The sequence below is a fragment of the Lucilia cuprina genome, chromosome 3 (genome assembly GCF_022045245.1).
Source record: "Lucilia cuprina isolate Lc7/37 chromosome 3, ASM2204524v1, whole genome shotgun sequence".
In the NCBI taxonomy this organism is placed as follows: Eukaryota; Metazoa; Arthropoda; class Insecta; order Diptera; family Calliphoridae; genus Lucilia; species Lucilia cuprina.
The window spans coordinates 55942231-55960724 of NC_060951.1; the positions used below are offsets into that span (position 1 = coordinate 55942231).

Consider the following 18494-nt stretch of genomic DNA (forward strand, 5'->3'; position numbering starts at 1 on the left):
TCGAAGCACCAACTACACGAGAAAACGAAGTTGCTCCCAGTCAAAGAACATAATGTCATGCTGGCTAAACGTTTCCCCTGGTGATGTCACCGGAGTAGTCAGCCCAGTTTTAACATGACATATTGCAGCTTTAAACGGTTTTCACAGAGATGACATGAATAACGCGGTTTCATGTTACCATATGATTAACGTTCTTGGAGGTCGTATATCGCCCAAAGCAGAAATAGAGAAGAAAGAACCTGCCGTAGAAAACAAGAATTGCTCTGGCACAACTGAGTTCGGGGATGGATCAAGGAGGAGTCAGCTCAGTTTTAACATGACATATTGCAACTTTAAACGGTATTCGCGATTTCAGGTTACCACATGAATATCGTTCTTGTCGGTCGACCACCGTTTAAAGCAGAAATAGAGAAGAAAGAACCTGCCGTGGAAAATAAGAATCGCTCTGGCACAACTAAGATCGGGATAAAGTAACATGCTCAACACCTACTGATCCCGCATAGACCGTTCCGTTTCCAGTATATGTCCAACATGTGAACAGGGTCTTCATGATACCGACCACATTATCTCAAATGTCCAGCCCAGCCTACTTCAATTAACTCAATGGACTTATGGACCCTATTGAAGTAGCGCAATTTCTTGGCTTGGACCAACATACAGAACAACAACTATCTTTTAAAGGAGATGTGACCTAAAAAATCGACTTATTCTAAACATTGTTTTAGGATTCATCATAGAGAGATTTTGTAGATATTTTGTTAATTTATTTTTCAGATTTCATTTAAGTATAATTAAGAAAAGTAAACAAGAAACCCCTTTAGGAAATCCCCATCATTCAAGGACTTTTTGCAACTGAATGATTAGGTACTTTTGCCTATTTAACACAAAAGACTTACAACTTCTTTGTTAAAGGCAAAACTTCTAAAGAAAGACTTAAAAGGCGTTATGAACAAAAGATTTTTTTCTTTACACAAAGTTGTAACTCATCAACTAAATGATTATGACAGTTGGCACGTGCAATAAATGCAAGCTACACTGGAAGAAAGAGAAAAACTGAGGTCTATAAACTCATTAGCAAATAAATTCAAGGTTTTGAGGTGAATAAAGGAGTTCTTAAGAAATTAAAGAAAGACATAAAGAATTCTATTTGCTTTAAGAAAAAATTAAATAAAAAATGTTTATAACAATCAAATATGAATAACATGTAAATACATATGTTTGCGTGTGGCTGGCTGGCTGACTGTGCGTATGAGAAATATGAAAATAATGTTTACAAAACATAGCAAACTCCAACAACAACAGCAAAAAAAAAATGTGCATGAATATGAACAGAAGAATGTTAACGAAAAACCAACGGTAACATTCATAATATGGCTGATGACAATAACAACAAAAACAACAACAACTAAACTATACATAACTACAGGTATAAACAAAAACACTTTCCCCAAAGCTAAATTTATTATTAAAACACACATTCACTACTTTTTTTACACCAACACTTTAATATTGTCTACAAATTTGGATAAAAAATAACACACACAAAAAAAACCTTACAAAACAAAAATAAAAACTTTACTAAAAATAAAGAAGCTTGCTTACAACAACAACGACAACAACGAAACCTTAATCACAGTGACAACAAGAACGAAAATTACCACTATAATAGTAACAGAGAGTTAAAAGGTTGAATTCTTTATTTTAGAAGATTTCTTTTTTTTTATAAAAAAATGTTTGGAAATTTTAAACTGTTTATAGAAAAATATTTTGAAATTTTCTATTTCTATAAAAAATGTTTGAACAATTTCTATTTTTATAGAAAATTCAAGAATTTTTCAATTTTTATAAAATATTTGCGTAACATTATGTTATTTAAAATTTTTTTCTTAAAAATCCTTTAAATTTGTTCTTTAACAATTGCATTCTTTTAAACTTCTTTTCCTAAATAATGTGCTACAAATCTTTTCAAAATTAAAACCACCCAGATAAAAACCAACTCATGGTTAATTAACATTTTGTGGGAATCATAAAATAGTTTAGCTTAAAAAAAATGTTGGTTGGTCTGGTCTGGGCTGGCTGCTGCTAAAGCTAACCTCTGCTCTATATTACTTTGTCATAACTCTTTCTTTTATTATATGTACAATATTTCTATTTAAAAATATAGAAATAATTTTGGATTTCTTGTGGATTGTTCTGGTTTATTTGTTTATTTCTCATCATTCTTTGTTTAAAAAAAAAAGTAAAAATGGAAATGCTGCTCTAAAGATTTCTTAACACATGAGCTATTTGATAATGTTGTTAAAAATATATGTATATATTTTATAAAATTGTACAGTATATTTTTGTACCTGAGATAAAGTGGCATTATTGTGTTCTTTTAATTTAGTTCAGAAAATATTGAAATTATTGTTCTCATAATTTATTTTCATTTAAAATATGAAATCATTTCGCCAAACGGCATAATTGTAAGTGAAATTAAATAACGTTTTTATATTGATGAAATAGAGGTTATTTACTTGGGAAACAGTGATGCCCAATGGGTGTTAGAACATTCGAACAAAGTTTGAAATTAAATTTAAAACAGGGTTCGGGGGTAATGATTGCATTTTCAATTACATTAATAGTAATTGTTTTTAATAGTAATTGAAGTTTTGCAAATTACAATTACTTGTAATTGTTATTGAATTAAGCCAATTACAATTACTTATACAATTACAATTAAAAGTAATTTTTATTGGCTATTGCCCAATTACACATTACATGTAATTGTAATTGACCATGTAATGAATTACTTTGTGTATTGGTTACCTCCCATCCCTGACTAAAAACAGCATTTAAAGAAGTTATTAATGTAGCTATACAAATTATTGAGATCGATTTCATATACATTTGAAAAGAAAAATTGTGAATTTTAAATTTCTAATAAATTTGTTAAAAAGTTAAAGTTTTATAAAAACACAATTTAAGGTTCTAATTAAGCTTAAATTATGATAATTCCAAATAATGAATAATTTTGTTTAATTTATAATTTAATCGTAGCTTTAAAAGCTTTTATTACTGCTTAGTTTCAAGTTTCAATTAGGTTTGAAATGTTGATTTACTTAAAGTAGAAAATTTGCTTTAAGTCGGTCTCAATTATAAGTCGTAATAAAGCTTTAGTCGTAAACTAATTCGAAGACCTATATAAGCGTCAATCATTGTTCAAAACTAGGTTTTCATCATAATTCTATTTGTAGTTCCAATTAAGCTTTTACGATGTTGTGAAATAATGGATAAAACTTAAGTTGTTGCTTTATGTAGTTAGACCTATCTTAACTTTATCATCGGTCTGTTTGAAGACTTACCCAAGCTTTTGTTTCGATTATATTTAAAGTTTAATAAAGCTTTAATCAATTTGTAATTCGTAGCTTTATTTAGCTTTACAAGCTTTATTAAGCTTCACTTTTATGGTCACAAAAATTTATGTTCCGAATAAGCTTTGCGTCTTATTTTACAAGCTTTATTAAGCTTACAATACATCATTAAACTCAAGTCGTGACATTATTTTCTGAATAAGCTTTATGTCCTACTTTATTTGAAGACGTAATCAAGCTTTAGTCGTGGACCTGTTTAAAGTACTAAATAAGCTTCAATTTTACTTTGTTTTGTGGTTAAAACGATCGTGTTTTTTTTTGGTTCCAATTGAGCTTTAATAACGAATAGTTTTACCTAAACTTAAATTGTGGCTTTTAAACTTTATATATAAAGTAAGATCAAAGTTAGCTTACAATACATCACTAAACTCAAGTCGTGGCTTTTAAACTTTATATATAAAGTAAGATCAAAGTTAGCTTACAATACATCACTAAACTCAAGTCGTAACATTATTTTCTGAATAAGCTTTATGTTCTACTTTATTTGAAGACGTAATCAAGCTTAAGTCGTGGACCTGTTTAAAGTACTAAATAAGCTTTAATTTTGCTTTGTTTTGTGGTTAGAACGATCGTGTTTTTTTGGTTCCAATTGAGCCTTAATAACGAATAGTTTTAACTAAACTTAAATTGTGGCTTTTAAACTTTTTACTTTATATATAAAGTAAGATCGAAGTTAGTGTTTTATCGATCTATTTGAAGTCATAACCCAAGCTTTTCTAATGTATTTAATGTCTTAATTAAGCATAAATCATGTCTCTATTAGTGGTTCCAATCAGGCATAAATAAAGCCCATTAGTGGTCTCAGTTGTTGTTATACTGTAGCTCTATGTGTAAGTCCAAAGAAAGCTTTATTTTTTCGATGTCGTAATCAAGCTTTAGTTGTGTTTGTATTACTATTCCTTTTTAAGTTTCTATCATATTTTTTTTTTTTAAATTTCAAATAGAGCTATCCCAGCTACGGTCAATTGTGCTTAAATTCTTTAACTAATTAAACAATGTCTGTATCTCTTTTATGGTCACAATTTACACTCCTAATTAAAATCAAATCTTGCCTTCATTTGAGCTTGCAAATAAACTTCTATCGGAGTTTTATTTATAAGCTTAGTGGACATCCCACTATTGCCCTATTTGAGTTTTTTATGAGACAATAGTGCATTTATTTATAGATTTATTTAAACTTAAATTATGGCCTTATATATGTGGATACAACTATGCTTTTATCATAGCTTTATAGAAGAGCTCAATGAAGATTTTATAATAGCTTTATTAAAAGTTCTCTTCGAACTTTAACAGGTACTTGGCTCTATTATTTATTGTGAAATTTGACAAAATCCTCCAACTTTGGAGTAGAATCTGATCATGTTCTCATCTATTAGTTTTAAGGCATAAAGAGCTCTATTTGCTATTCATCTCTTTAGAAAATTTCCCTTAGAATGGGAAATTTAAGTAACAGTTAAAAACGCGAGTACAATTTTTTTCTTAAAAATCTAAGATCTGGCATCACAACGAGTACTAGTTAACGTAGACATGTTCCGTTTACTAATTTAATACGACTTTAATAGAGTTATATTTTATTGTTATTGTATTATATAGTATTGTTTAATAAACATAAAATAAAGAGTACCACAAACGTATAAAGAATCATACAACAAATACAACATGCCTTACTTTCAGCTGCTGGCGAAATTCCAATATAAAGTTGGTATAAACACCTGATAGTACGTGCCCATAAATGTGACCGTTAAATGGGGGAAAAACGAAACAAAACAAATGAAGATCAAAAGAAGTTTGCAGCAAACAAATGCAACATGTTGGCTTCAAACCTATATGGCTAAAACATTGGCAGCAAACCAACGATCATCAAAAACATCAAAACAAGGTAAATGTCATCCAACAAAGAAATTAAACGAACTGGCTGTAAGTAAAGGCAAAAGAAAAAACAAAACCCCGTTTCAAAATCATACACACACGTTTGTAGTTATGTATGTACATTCGTATGTAATAGATTCCGTCATTAAGCCAGTCACTGTCTGTTTGTCTTCCTTAAGTATGAGTTAAAATTTCTTTTCTTTTTTTTCTTTCTACAGCCGCTTTTAATGTTGGCTTTGCCAGTTGCTGTTTTGACCATCAATATCTGGGTTCGATCGCTACAATTCAATTTAGTTTTAATTCTCAACGCGAAGCGTTAAAACCTACGTGCGCTTAACTTAAAACGATCTTGATTATTATTAGTGTTAATATAACTTTGACACTGTCATTTTGACACTTACAAGAAGAAATTGAATATTTTCTTTTGAAAATTACTAAAAAAAAACAACTAGAGTGAAACTTTATACATTTTGTGGATTACAAGTGTTTTATTTAGGTAAAAATTACTATAATAAAATAAAAATAAAGACTTATATAATCTGAAAGAAGAAAAAAATTAACGAAAAAGTAATTTTGAATTTATAATGACTTTATTTTGAGTAATTAAATATAAAAATTTTGTATGTAATGCTAAAGATATGAAGTCTATGATCAATTGAAAAACAAGTTCCGGTTTATTTTAAGATGATCATTATGGATCTATGTTTTAACCTGTTGTTGTTAGTTACATAAATTTGTAAAATAAATTGAATGAAATTTAGGTCGTCTGTGAAATTGAAAAGTTTGTTGTCTATGTTAATAACTAGTTTGAAGAATAAAGCTACTACTACATATTTGGATTTGAAAGGAAATAGTTTTGATCTTGCAGTGATCTTGTTTATGAATTCATGAAACTGTATCAACATTTGGGTGCTATGATCTTAAGCAAATTTTTGCATATATTTGAGAAATACTAAATAATTTTAATTAAAAACATTTCTTTTAAAAACTAAGGCAATTTTCCAAAGAAATCTCAAATTTAACCTGATATCTTATCTATGTAGTTTTTTAAATGATATTTTCAAATCCCTTTTTACTAAAAATTAGTTTTGTTTTCATTCTCTGTTCTAAATAATCTTCAAATCTTTGTTTTATTTGAAAATACAATCAGCTGTAGTTCTTTTTGTAGAGCGTTCATTGCTTTTTGTAAAGCACCAGTTAAGCATTTAATAGAGCTTTTACTGTATCTCCATTTGTAAATCCGATTAAGGTTGAAAGAAGTTTTTTATAATCAGAATTAAGTTTTAATCAACGTAACTCAAGATTTTAATTAAGCTTTAATCAAAGCTCTGTATGAAGTTCTTAGTAAGCTTTTGATGTGGCTGTATTGTAGTAATTTTTGAGCTTTAATAGTGGCATTATGCATAATTCTATTTAAACTTCTAACTTTTAATTAAAATTGAGAAAAATAACTTCCGTCATTGCTCTTTCTTGTAGCTCTGTGGCTCCATTTTAGCATTCTTCATTGCTTCTTTAAATAAGCTTTGATCATGATACTTTTTAAGCACTCGTCATTGTTTCTTTTGAAGTTTCAGTTAAACTTTATTTTGCATTAATCATCATCTTATTTATGAACTTAGTTAAGCCACAATCAAAGCCCGCCCTAAATAAACTTTTGCTGTAGCTTTTTTTATTTTAGTCATTAATAAGTATTCAATTGTGTCTATTTCCTTAGTTCTGTATAATTTAAAATAACCCTTTTTGTAGGTTTAAATAAGTTTTTATTAAGGTTCTGTTTTAACATTCTTCATTGCAGCTTTAGTTTAACTTTAGTTATGGTTCAATTTTAGTCCTATGTAAGCTCCTTTCATAGCTCTAGTTTAAGCTAACCTTAAAGACAGGATTAGGCCATAAATAAACATTTGCTGAAGCTCTACTTTAGTCATTTTTAAACTTCAATCGTGGCTTTCTTATAAGTTTTGAATAATTTTGAAATTTCTATTTAAAATTTCTATTTTAAATTGAGGCAAATAACCTTAACTATTACTATGGTTGTAGTTTCAATTAAGCTTTGCCCATTGGCTTTTTGCTATCTTTCTCTATTAAAGCTTTTGGTAAACTTTAGTTATTGTTCAAAATTAATTGTTTTTAATAAAGGTTTAATGGTGTTTTTTCTACAATTACAATTAAGCTTTAATTTATAAGCTTAATTAAGCTTTCATCGGATACAATTAAGCTGATCAATATAAAAAGCTTCTATCTTTCCCAAAGTCCTAAATATGCTTAAAATTTTTAGATTTTTTTTACACAGAGGAAAAAAAAACCTTGTCGAAAACACAACAATGCGTTGTTGCAATTACAACGATGGTTGTGAAAATGATAACTGTCCGTTGTCTAAATGTTAACAAACTTTGTAAGCTAACTTTTGAAATCGTAATTAAGTTTTATTGTCTTGGCATTATTTATATTCAATTTTAAACTCGATTTATTGTTCCAATTTATATTGAATGGCGCCTCCATTTCTAGTCTTAATTAACATATAATTTTAGCTCTATGAAAAGTTAATAATTAATCTTCAATTAAAGCTTAATATGTGGACTTAGTTAAACTTTATTATTACTCTATTTGTAATGCTAATTATATTTTTTTCTTGGCTATATTTGCGTTTCCGTTAAGGTTCAGTTGTGGGTCTATTAAAAGATTTGATCACATTTTATTCGTAGCACATTTTTTTAGCCCCTATTATGATTTTATCTTATTTACAGACTATTGGTGGTTACAATATTTGTGATTTCCTTTAGGATTCAATCGGTAATCTATTTGTAGTCCTAATTAAGCATTAATCATGGGTCTACTTGTGTTCTTAATTAAGTTTTAATTACGATTATTAGAAGACTAAGATAAGACTTTATTGGTGGCTCTATTCATGACCCAATTAAGATTTCGACGTGGCTTTATAAAGAAGAGAAAAGGTCGTTTTAAATTATACACGTCAGATACCAAACACTAAAAGGTTTATAATTTTTCAATAACATCCGTTGTCAAATTATATACATATATAAAAACTACAACACTACGTTGTAAGACAACGCAACGTTGTCAAAATTGCAACAATTCGTTATCGAAATCTAAATCTGTTTAAATGTTTACAAACGTGGTATTCTCTCTGTGTATTCCGTATATTTATAGTTCTTATTAAACTTTCCAGTAGTGCTTTAATCGTGGCCATATTGAAAGTTCTAATTGAACTTCAATCGGTGCGCTTTATGCATTACTTCTCTTTAAAAAAATCCTAATATAAGTAAATCAGTTTAAAACATCTGTTATAATTTATGGAAACATGACCTGATTTTATAATAAATTTGTCTAAATAACGGATTGATTAATTAATATTTCAAGGTCGTTACACCTAAGGCATCACAATATATGTATTTTTAATAAAAATAGTTACTCTTACTATTAATTCATCAGGCATAACATATACTCACTACTCACAACTATTAATGATTTAATGTTCAAACTATTAAAGTTTGCTATTACGTCACAACAATCAAAACATATTTAAATTTGTAAAGTCATTTTTAAATATTAATGTTTTTTTTAGTTTTGTTAAAATTAAAAAAAAAAAAAAAACATTAAAATAACTTGTTCAATAAAAACTATTAATTTTCAACCTATATATTTTTTTAAACAATATTTACTTTATTAATTTATATAATATCTACGATTAAAATACAAGAAAAAATGTAAAAAAAACACTTTCTATTTTCCTAAACGATTAATTATTAATGAATGCTAATTTTTGTGAAATCGTTCATTAGTAAAATCCAAATTGAAAAAAAATATAAAAAAAATTAAAAAAAATACTTTTGTGTATTAAAATATAAAAAAATTTTAATAAAACATAACTGTTAAATATGTGTGAAGAAATATGCGGAATAAATGTCTTGACTATAAATGTAAATGATTAATATTTATATGTATGATGATGAACTTATTTATATTTCGTAATAATCTGGTTTAAAGAGTGAAATTACGAAAACAAATTGTTGTTGAACAAAAAAATTTTTACAAGAAATTTAAATAATAATTAAATATATTTTGTTTAAGTTGTATGTTAATGAAAGTGTGGGTTAGTTAGAGATGCTGTTGAGATAATGAGAGATTTCTTTTTTTATTATTTTTAACAAATAAGCTACGTTTTTTTTGTTGTATTATTTGCATATGTAAAATGTTGTATTGAAAGTAAATTAGTTTTTGGAGCAACATGTTGCTGTCTAAATGTTTTTCTTGTTTATTTGAATGTTGGGAATATGTTGTTTATACTTATGTCATTGAATCTTTAGCAACACCAAAAATATGGCAATGACTTTGTATTTTTGAAAAACAACTACATATAGTATGTATTACATAGAAGGATTCTAGTAATGACTTACAAATATCTATATGCATATGTATTAAATTTTGATCCTTGACAAAAGTGTTGTGTTTTTTAATAAGTAAAAATGCTGGGAACATGTTGCAAAACGTTATTGACTCAGTAAAAACATGTCAACTTACTTTTCAATGACTACTTGTTGTAGACTGCATTACTTTGAAGGAGTCTAGTATTGACATACCAATATCTATAAATAAAATAAATACATGTATGTATTTGAAGGCCATCGTAGTAAGTACTCATTTATCTTCCTACTTTGCTGGGTATGTATCAATTGTTGCTCTATTTGAGGTTTTCGTAAACCTTAATAATGACTCGATTTGAGAATTAAAAGTGACTCTATTTGAAGGCCAAATTAAACTTCAATTGTGACCTTAATTGTGATTGAGGCTTTTTTGTAAATGAAATTTCTCGAATTGGTATTTAATCGTGCATATATTGATCTATTTGCGATCATAATTAGGATACAATCTCTATTTGAGGATCTAAATTTGTGTCTGATTTGAAGGCCTAGTTGAACTTTAATTGTGATTCCAAAATAAGGTCTTAATCGAGGCTTTAATTGGAAAAAAAAAATTTTGAATTGATCTATTTGCGATTCTAATTAAGGTACAATCTTAGCTAAACTAATAGTGACTCTATTTGGAGGTCTAATTAAACTAGAATCGTGACCTTTATTAGCATCATTCTTCAGCCTCACTTTTCGTATGTGAAACAAACTTCCTGCAGAAGTATTCCCCGCCACTTTCGATGTTAAAAGGTTTAAATAAAATGTCCATAAACTCCCTCTATCCTCCCTCCCACAACCTATTTTCCTAGTTCCAGCACAATGCACTGCATGAGTAGGGGTCAGTCCCTGAGTGCTGATCAAACAAAAGTGACACTATGCGAAGGCCTAATTGAACTTGAATTATGATCAGTGTAAAGATCCAAATTAGGCTTTAATCGAGGCGGTATTTGTAAATGTTTTCTTCGAATTGGCATTAAATCGTCTAAACATTGTTTTATTTGTAATCCTAATTAAGGTAAAAATCTTGGTCTTAATTGTGATCCAAATTAGGGTAAAGATCAAATTAGGTTTTACTCGAGGCTTATTTGTAAATATAATTCTTCGAATCGATCTATTCGTGATCCTGATTAGAGTAACCCAAATAAGCTGTAATTAAGACAAAAATAGTCAGTAAGCTAGTGTTTATATTTGGCTCTAATAAAGGTTCCATCGTTAATCTGTCTGTGATCCTAATTAACGATTAGTCCCGGCTTTTTTTACAGATCACATATAAGTTTGATCTGATCTCCTTAAGGATTCAATTTCTGACCTTATTTAGTACTAAAATGTTGGTTGTATTTGTGTTTTCAATTTAGCTTCTATTGTGTCTCTATTTAAATATCTATTCAAATCACATTTATAGTTTTCTTAATGGTACCAATTAAGTTCCAATCTCCTTTTTTAAGGAGATTATTAATCTTTAATTCTTGCTCTCTTTATCTGTTTGTTCATGCCCCTATTTGTGATCCAGACTAATGTTATGTCGTACATCTATTAGTTGTTCAATAGCGGTTCAATAAAATTCTAATTATGACTTTGATTGTGATCTCATTTAGAACTATATCGGTAATCTATTTGTAGTTCTAATTAAATATAATAACGACTTTTTAAACACCTAATGAGAGTTCATTAACACGGAGTTTGACAGCTTCGAGCTAATGAACAAAAAACAAAAATTAGCTGTTGAAATGACTTCACCGGTCTAACAATGATTCTATTAAGTTTGACAGTGTGGTTTGTGAGAGAGATTGTTTTTTAACATGGAGTTTGACAGCTTCGGGCTAATGAACAATTATACAATCAGCTGTTGTAATGACTTCACCCTTCTAATCATGACTCTATTTATATGATTAAATTGACTTTTAACAATGATTCTATTAAGATTAATTAAGTTTAATTAAGCCTTAATCAGGAATTAATTTGAATATTGAAAATTTTTAATTTTTTAAAAAGTTGGAGTATATAAAAGAATTAATTCCTTTCACAACCTGTTAAACAAATAAGCAGAGCATTTAACCCAGTTTATTTGTAATACATTTTTAAATTAGCACTTCTTTTAAAGCCACAGCTGCCTGCCAATAAGTATGGCTTAAAGCGTTCTTGATGTTAAGAACATGACTACTTATTTGGTTATGAATTGAAAACAATTATTCCTTAATAAAGATAGTTTAATAATTCTTTTTTTTTCCTAAAAATTTATTAAATTTGTTGTTGCTGTATTTGGTCACACACTTTCTAACAAATTTGTTTTTGCGGTATTTTATTTTATTTATTTTTTTTGTTTTTAGTAACGACATAAAAATTTCACCATCAAACACTAAAATTCTTTAAAAACTTTTCAACAAGTTTTGTCAGTTGTCAATTGTGTGGTTGGTTGGTTGTTTTGCAACAACAACAGCCGTTTTAACACCAAAACACAAGTTCTTTACAACATTGTCTATCTGCCCACCTTGGTGTCTTAAAAGAAACTTTAGTTGGAGCTGTTGGTTAGGTGGTTCGCTCCCATATGAATATTCATTGTTACCAATTAGGTAACATACACGTACACACAGACACACACATTACTCTCTACTGTTTTTAAAATGTTAAAAGTTTTTACGTGTTTTCAAAACTTTTAGTAAATCTGGCCTCAACACATTAAGTCTTAATGAATATTTTTTTTAAATAAATATTTTTTTTGTAGAAATATTAAAAAAATATGTTTTAATAATTTCACTTTCATTGTGGGTTTTTAAACAATTTGCTGTCTATCCATCCGTCCCTCCTAAATCAGCCAAATAGTTTATGCGTGTAAATATTTATTTAATATTTTAGTTTTAACTTCAAAAGTGTTTATTTGTTAACAACAACAACAAATTAATAATAAACATAATAAAGTGGAGAAATTTAATACCTTCTATTTCTATTTAAGGTGCTGTTTTCTTTAGTTGACTTTTAGGGAATTTCTATAATTTTTTTCGTTTTTTTTTGCGGAAGTGTGAAAAAAGTGAAATTTTATTTCTACTCATACCACTAACCTATTGTCATATTTATTGATTTGAAAAAAAACTAAACTTTTAATAACTTTACAAATATTTTACAAAATGCTGAAATTAAATTTACATTATTTCCTCACTTTAAGTAATATATGTTGGTTTATGTTTTCTATTTAAACAAATAAATGCTAATGAGTTTACATAATCAAACAAAAAAATGTGTAAATAATAAGCTAAAACCTGACAAAAAAAAAAAAAACGTCATACATAATTATTATTTAACATCATCAACACATTACTCCATTCATCTTTGTAGGCTAGTGCACGAAAACGAAAGTTTGCATATTTAATTATTAAATAAATTCCAATATCCATTTATCAATATTTATTTTTTTTAACTGTTATCCAGAATTCCTTTCCTAATTAAGGCCATTTATCAATTTGATTAGCGTTTTTGTAGATTATCTAATCTGTTTTTCCATATAACTAACTGAAGACTTTTTCAAGCATGTCAATGACTCCCATTGAATCACAATTCATTTGAATTGTCTGATAAAATAGGGGATTTTTTTGTGTGTTTGATTTAAACTAAAAATAGTCAATGCCAGACGAATTTATTAGTTAATTACCTAATGTAACTAAATTCCAATTCAAATGAAAAACCAATTGAGTCATTATTAGTTTATTTTTTTTGAAAGCAAATTAACATGTTGGGGCTAATGTTTAAAAACATGTTGCTGAGTGTTTTTTTAAATGTTTCAGCAACAAATTATATTTAAGTAATGGCTTTTTAGTCTAGTCTATAGTCTAGTCTATAGTCTAGTCTATAGTCTAGTCTATAGTCTAGTCTATAGTCTAGTCTATAGTCTAGTCTATAGTCTAGTCTATAGTCTAGTCTATAGTCTAGTCTATAGTCTAGTCTATAGTCTAGTCTATAGTCTAGTCTATAGTCTAGTCTATAGTCTAGTCTATAGTCTAGTCTATAGTCTAGTCTATAGTTTAGTCTATAGTCTAGTCTATAGTTTAGTCTATATTCTAGTATATAGTCTATATTGTAGTCTAAACTTCCCTTTCCCGTAGATCTGTCTAGAATCTAGTATATTTTAATCAAAGTCTAGTCTATAGTCAGACAACTATTGGTATCTTAGTGGATATTCAAAACTTAACAGCAAATTATATTTTTCTCTTTCTAGTTTTAGTTGTTCGTCTCTCTCTCTCTACACTTAAAAATGAGGAAAACTCTAGTGCTCTTGTGCTTAGCCTTGGCTTGCCTCTCACACACGCAGGCTGCTGTCTATAGACGTGGTGATAAAATTTCCGAAAATTTCAAACAATTAGATTTGGCACCCGAGGAAATTGATCCCGATGTAGCTCCTCTATCACATCATCAACAGCAACAACAACAACAACAAATCGAAACTGTCGACGAGACAACAGATGAAATTTTAAATGTCAATGAAAATGAAATACTCGATGAAGCGGGTGATAATGAAATAATTGATGAATCAGCTAATGAAATACCACAATCAGTAGCTACCGTGGCACCTGTTGTAGCCACCACCGTAGCTCCTGTTACCGTATCTGCCGCCGCCCCTGCTGAGACCGCAGCAGCTACTCCTGTAAAGGGAGAACCCGAACCCACTGGTTTGGCTAAATACTGTAAATGTAATGAGAATCATTGTGATTGTTGTCGTAACTTCAATTTGCCCTTGATTCCCGTTAAGGGACCTGGTTGCGCTAGAATGACTTATTTAGGCAATGAGAAAATGTCCATCAGTTTGAAATATGGTGATTTAACTTTGGCTAGCAGAACTGTATCTAGCAAGAGAGCCCGTCCTATTTGTGTAGGTCTCCCTGGTGGTTATTCCCAATTCTGTGGTCGTGTTTATGGTTTGTCCAAGGCTAATGAGAATTTTAAAGCCTGTTTAGGTTTTGAATTGAGAGCTGATGATGAAGTCGAGGCAGCGTTGAGAGTATCCTGTTTCAAATTTGGCCCAGAAGGTTTGAGAGTAGCCGAGGCCGAACCATTGCCTGTAGATACCAACAAGGAGGAAGACGATGATGATGACGACATCTTTGGTTTTGGTGGTTAGTTTGAAACTAGGGAGTAAACATGATGAACTTTTTATTTATATTTTTTCATTTAAAGCTGGTGATGATGAGGAAGAAGAAGACGATTACAATGAAGATGATGAAGAAGAAGAGGAAGAAGCTGACGATGATGCCGATACCGATAGTGATGCCGAATATGCTGATGATGATGCCGAAGATGATGCTCCCGCCGATGCTGATTATGGTGGTTTCAGTTTAGCCGGTCTTTTAGATGAATTAGACGATGACGAAGAAGAAGAATCCAAACCCAGCGATACCCCTGTTGTTGCTCCCGCTGATGCCTCCACCCGTACCGCAGTAGACTCTGTACAAAGTAAAGATGACAAAGGTACTGCTGCTGCTACGGCACCAGCTGCCGAAGCCATGGAAACAGTAGCTCCAGTTGCTGCTATGACAGATCTAGCCACCACTGCCCCTGAAAGTATGCCCGACACTACTGCCAAAACGAAAAAATCCAAGAAAGCTAGAAAGAATAAGAAAAAGAAGGCTGCCGATTCAGAGGGTGATTTCGCCTATGAAATTTTGAATGGTCTGCTGGATTTTTTCAACTGAGCTTGCAAAGTGAATTTGCAAGCATGCTCGGTAATAGTGTAAATACTTTATATGCGAATTGAGTACGAAGCGTGGAAGTGAAGACGAAGTGAATTTTAGTTATAAGTTTTTGAGACACAAACAAAAAAGAATGAAATGAAATTATTTAATTATTATTTATTTAAAGTTAAAGAAAATGTGTTAATTTATTTCAATTTAAATTAAGAAAATTGAATTGTAAATTAATCTAATTTATTTATTTATTAAAAGAAAAATACAACAAAATTTTGAAAGATATTTTTATGATTTTAAAACGGTGAGTAATTTTTTCTGTACATAATTTTAAAATATTATTTATAAATAGAGAGACTATATCATAATTTTTTTATAAACAAAGAATTTTGAAATTTTTCTACAAAAAGAGAGAATTTCGAAATTTGTTTTAAAAAGACTAATTTTTTTGAAAACTTTTATAAAAAAAGAAATTTCCTAAAATTAAATAAGAAAAACATAAATTTTTAAAAAATTTTTTTTGAAAAGAGAAATTTTCATAAAATTTTTAAAAAAGAGAGAAAATTTTTGAATTTTTTTTAGAAAAAAAGAAATTTCCGAAATTTTTTTATAAAAATTTTTGAAAAAATTTCTATTAAAAGTAAAAGATTATGAAAAATTTGCATAAAAAGAGATAATTAAAAAAAAATTATAAAAAGAGAAAATTTTCTAAAACTTTCTCTAAAAGGGAATATTTTTGTATAAAAAGAAAAAATTTCCCAAAATTATTGTAGAAAAGAAGAAAATTTTTCAAAGTTTTCTATAAAAAGAGAAAATTTCCCAAAATTTATAAAAAGAAAAATTTTCCCAAAATTTATAATAAGATAAAATTTTTAAACATTTTTTATAAAAAGAGAAAGTTTAGTAAAACTTTTTCTAAAAAGAGAAAATTATTGTATAAAAGAGATAACTTCCCAACATTTTTTATAGAAAAGAAGAAAATTTTCTATAAAAATCCAAAATTTCCCAAAGTTTTGTAAAAAATTCGATAATTTCCCAAAATTTTCTATATAATGACAAAATTTCCCGAAAATTTCTATTAAAAGGAAAATTTTCACAAAATTATAAAAAGGGAAAATTTCTAAACATTTTTAAAAAAAGAGAAAATTACCTAAAACTTTCTCTAAAACGAGAAAATTTTTGTATAAAAAGAGAAATTCCCCAAAACTTCTTACAAAAAGAGAAAATTTCCCAAAAGTCTTTAAAAATTAAAAATTTAAAAAAAATATGAAGTTTTCCTACCTTTTTTAATAAAAATAGAAAATTTCCCAAAATTTTCTTTTTAAAGAGAAAATTAACCAAATCTATAAAAAATATTCTCAAAATTTTCTAAAAAAGAGAAATTTTTCTATTTAATTTTTTATAAAAAAGCGAACATTTCTCTAAAAATTTTCTATAAAAATAGAATTTTCCGAAAAATATTTTTAAAGAAGAGAAATTTCCGAAAATTTTCTATAAAAGGAGAAATTTCCTAAACTTTTTTTATAAAAAAGAGAAATTTCCGAAAAAGAGAAAATCTCTTAAAATTATCTGTAAAAAACAAATTTCCAAAAATTTTCTAAAAAATAATATAACGAAAGTTTTTCATATAGAAAAGAGAAATTTTTCCATAGAAAAGAGAAATTTCCAAAAATTTTCTATAAAAAAATACAATTTCCCAAAATTTTTTATAAGAAAAAAGAAAATTTCTAAAAAATAGAATAACAAAAAGAAAATTTTCAATAAATTGAGAAATTTTCAATAAATTGAGAAATTTTCGAATATTTTCTACAAAAATTATTTAAAATAGACATATTTTGAAAACATTCTTTAAAATGAGACATATTCTGTAAAATTTTCTATAAAAAGTGAAAGAAAAACTGACAAATTTCTAATATTTTCTATTAAAGAGAATTTTCCGAAAATTTTTCATAAAAAGAAAAATTTAAAACATTTTTAAGACAACAAAATTTTAAAAATCTTTTATCAAATTTTTTAATTCAACTTAAATTCATTCGCGCTTTAGATTATGCTACACTTTTTGTTATTATTATTTATACAAATTATTTTGGCCATAAATTTTAGTCTCGTTTGTTTGTTTGTTTCTATTAATCTCCTTCTTCTGAATATATTCATACATTTTTAGTTATTTTGTTGTTGACATTATGTATTTTAAAATTTATTCAAACTCACTTTGGCACTTTGTTAATCTACATACAAATGATGTGTACAAAAAAAAAAAACAAAATTTCATGCAATAAAACTACATGATTTTAGAGGAATAATAATTTTTATACAAAACATTAGAGACAACAACATAGAATAACAAAAAAAGTGGAGGCAAAATAAAAAAAAGATTATTATTAATGATCTTTCTGCTGTTGGTTTTTCATTTATGCATATAGACTCACAGTAATTGTCAAGCAGGAGTAAAATATTTTGTTGCTTATGAGTGTTTATGTTTGTTTATGTGTGTGGTTGTAGGTGTTATTTTGCATTTCATACGAATTATTATGTAAAAAAGGATATAAGCAAAACAACAATAACAATGACAAAGGCATAAAGATAACCATTGGGGAGGTGTACAGCTATTAAGCAAAACAAAATTCATTATAAAATGCATAAGAAATCAAATTTCCGATTTTATTGTAAAATTTAATAGAGAATTTTGGAAATTTTCAACATTTTACATTAAATGAGATTTTTTTTTTTAATTTTTCTAAAATATAAAATATATCCGAAAATTTTCTTTAAAAAAATTTAAAATTAAAAAAAAATATATTTTTTTTAAAAACTTGTGTAAAAAGAAAATTTTCCAATAATTTTCTAGAAATTTTTATAATATAAGAACTTTCCCAAAAAATGAGATATTTTCAGAAGAAATTCTATAGAAAAAAGAATTTTATCAAAGAATTTCTATAAAAAGAAACATTTTGTATAGAAAAGATAATTTGTTGTAGAAAAGAGAATTAGCAGTTTGTTAGTTAGTCAGTTAGTTAGTTAGTTAGTTAGTTAGTTAGTTAGTTAGTTAGTTGGTTAGTTAGTTAGATAGTTAGTTAGTTAGTTATTTAGTTAGTTAGTTATTTAGTTATTCAGTT

The 18494-nt window shown here is 27.8% G+C and overlaps 1 protein-coding gene across 1 annotated transcript; it reads left to right on the plus strand.

Annotated features, from left to right (window-relative positions):
* The first annotated feature begins 5162 nt into the window (after nt 1-5162).
* Nucleotides 5163-15623, plus strand: LOC111678625. Its single transcript, XM_046945417.1, has 4 exons — nt 5163-5292; nt 5501-5778; nt 13917-14811; nt 14873-15623. The coding sequence occupies exons 3-4, from the start codon at nt 13953-13955 to the stop codon at nt 15385-15387; spliced, it is 1374 nt and encodes a 457-aa protein (XP_046801373.1). The 5' UTR covers nt 5163-5292; nt 5501-5778; nt 13917-13952; the 3' UTR covers nt 15388-15623.
* The last annotated feature ends 2871 nt before the right edge of the window (nt 15624-18494 follow it).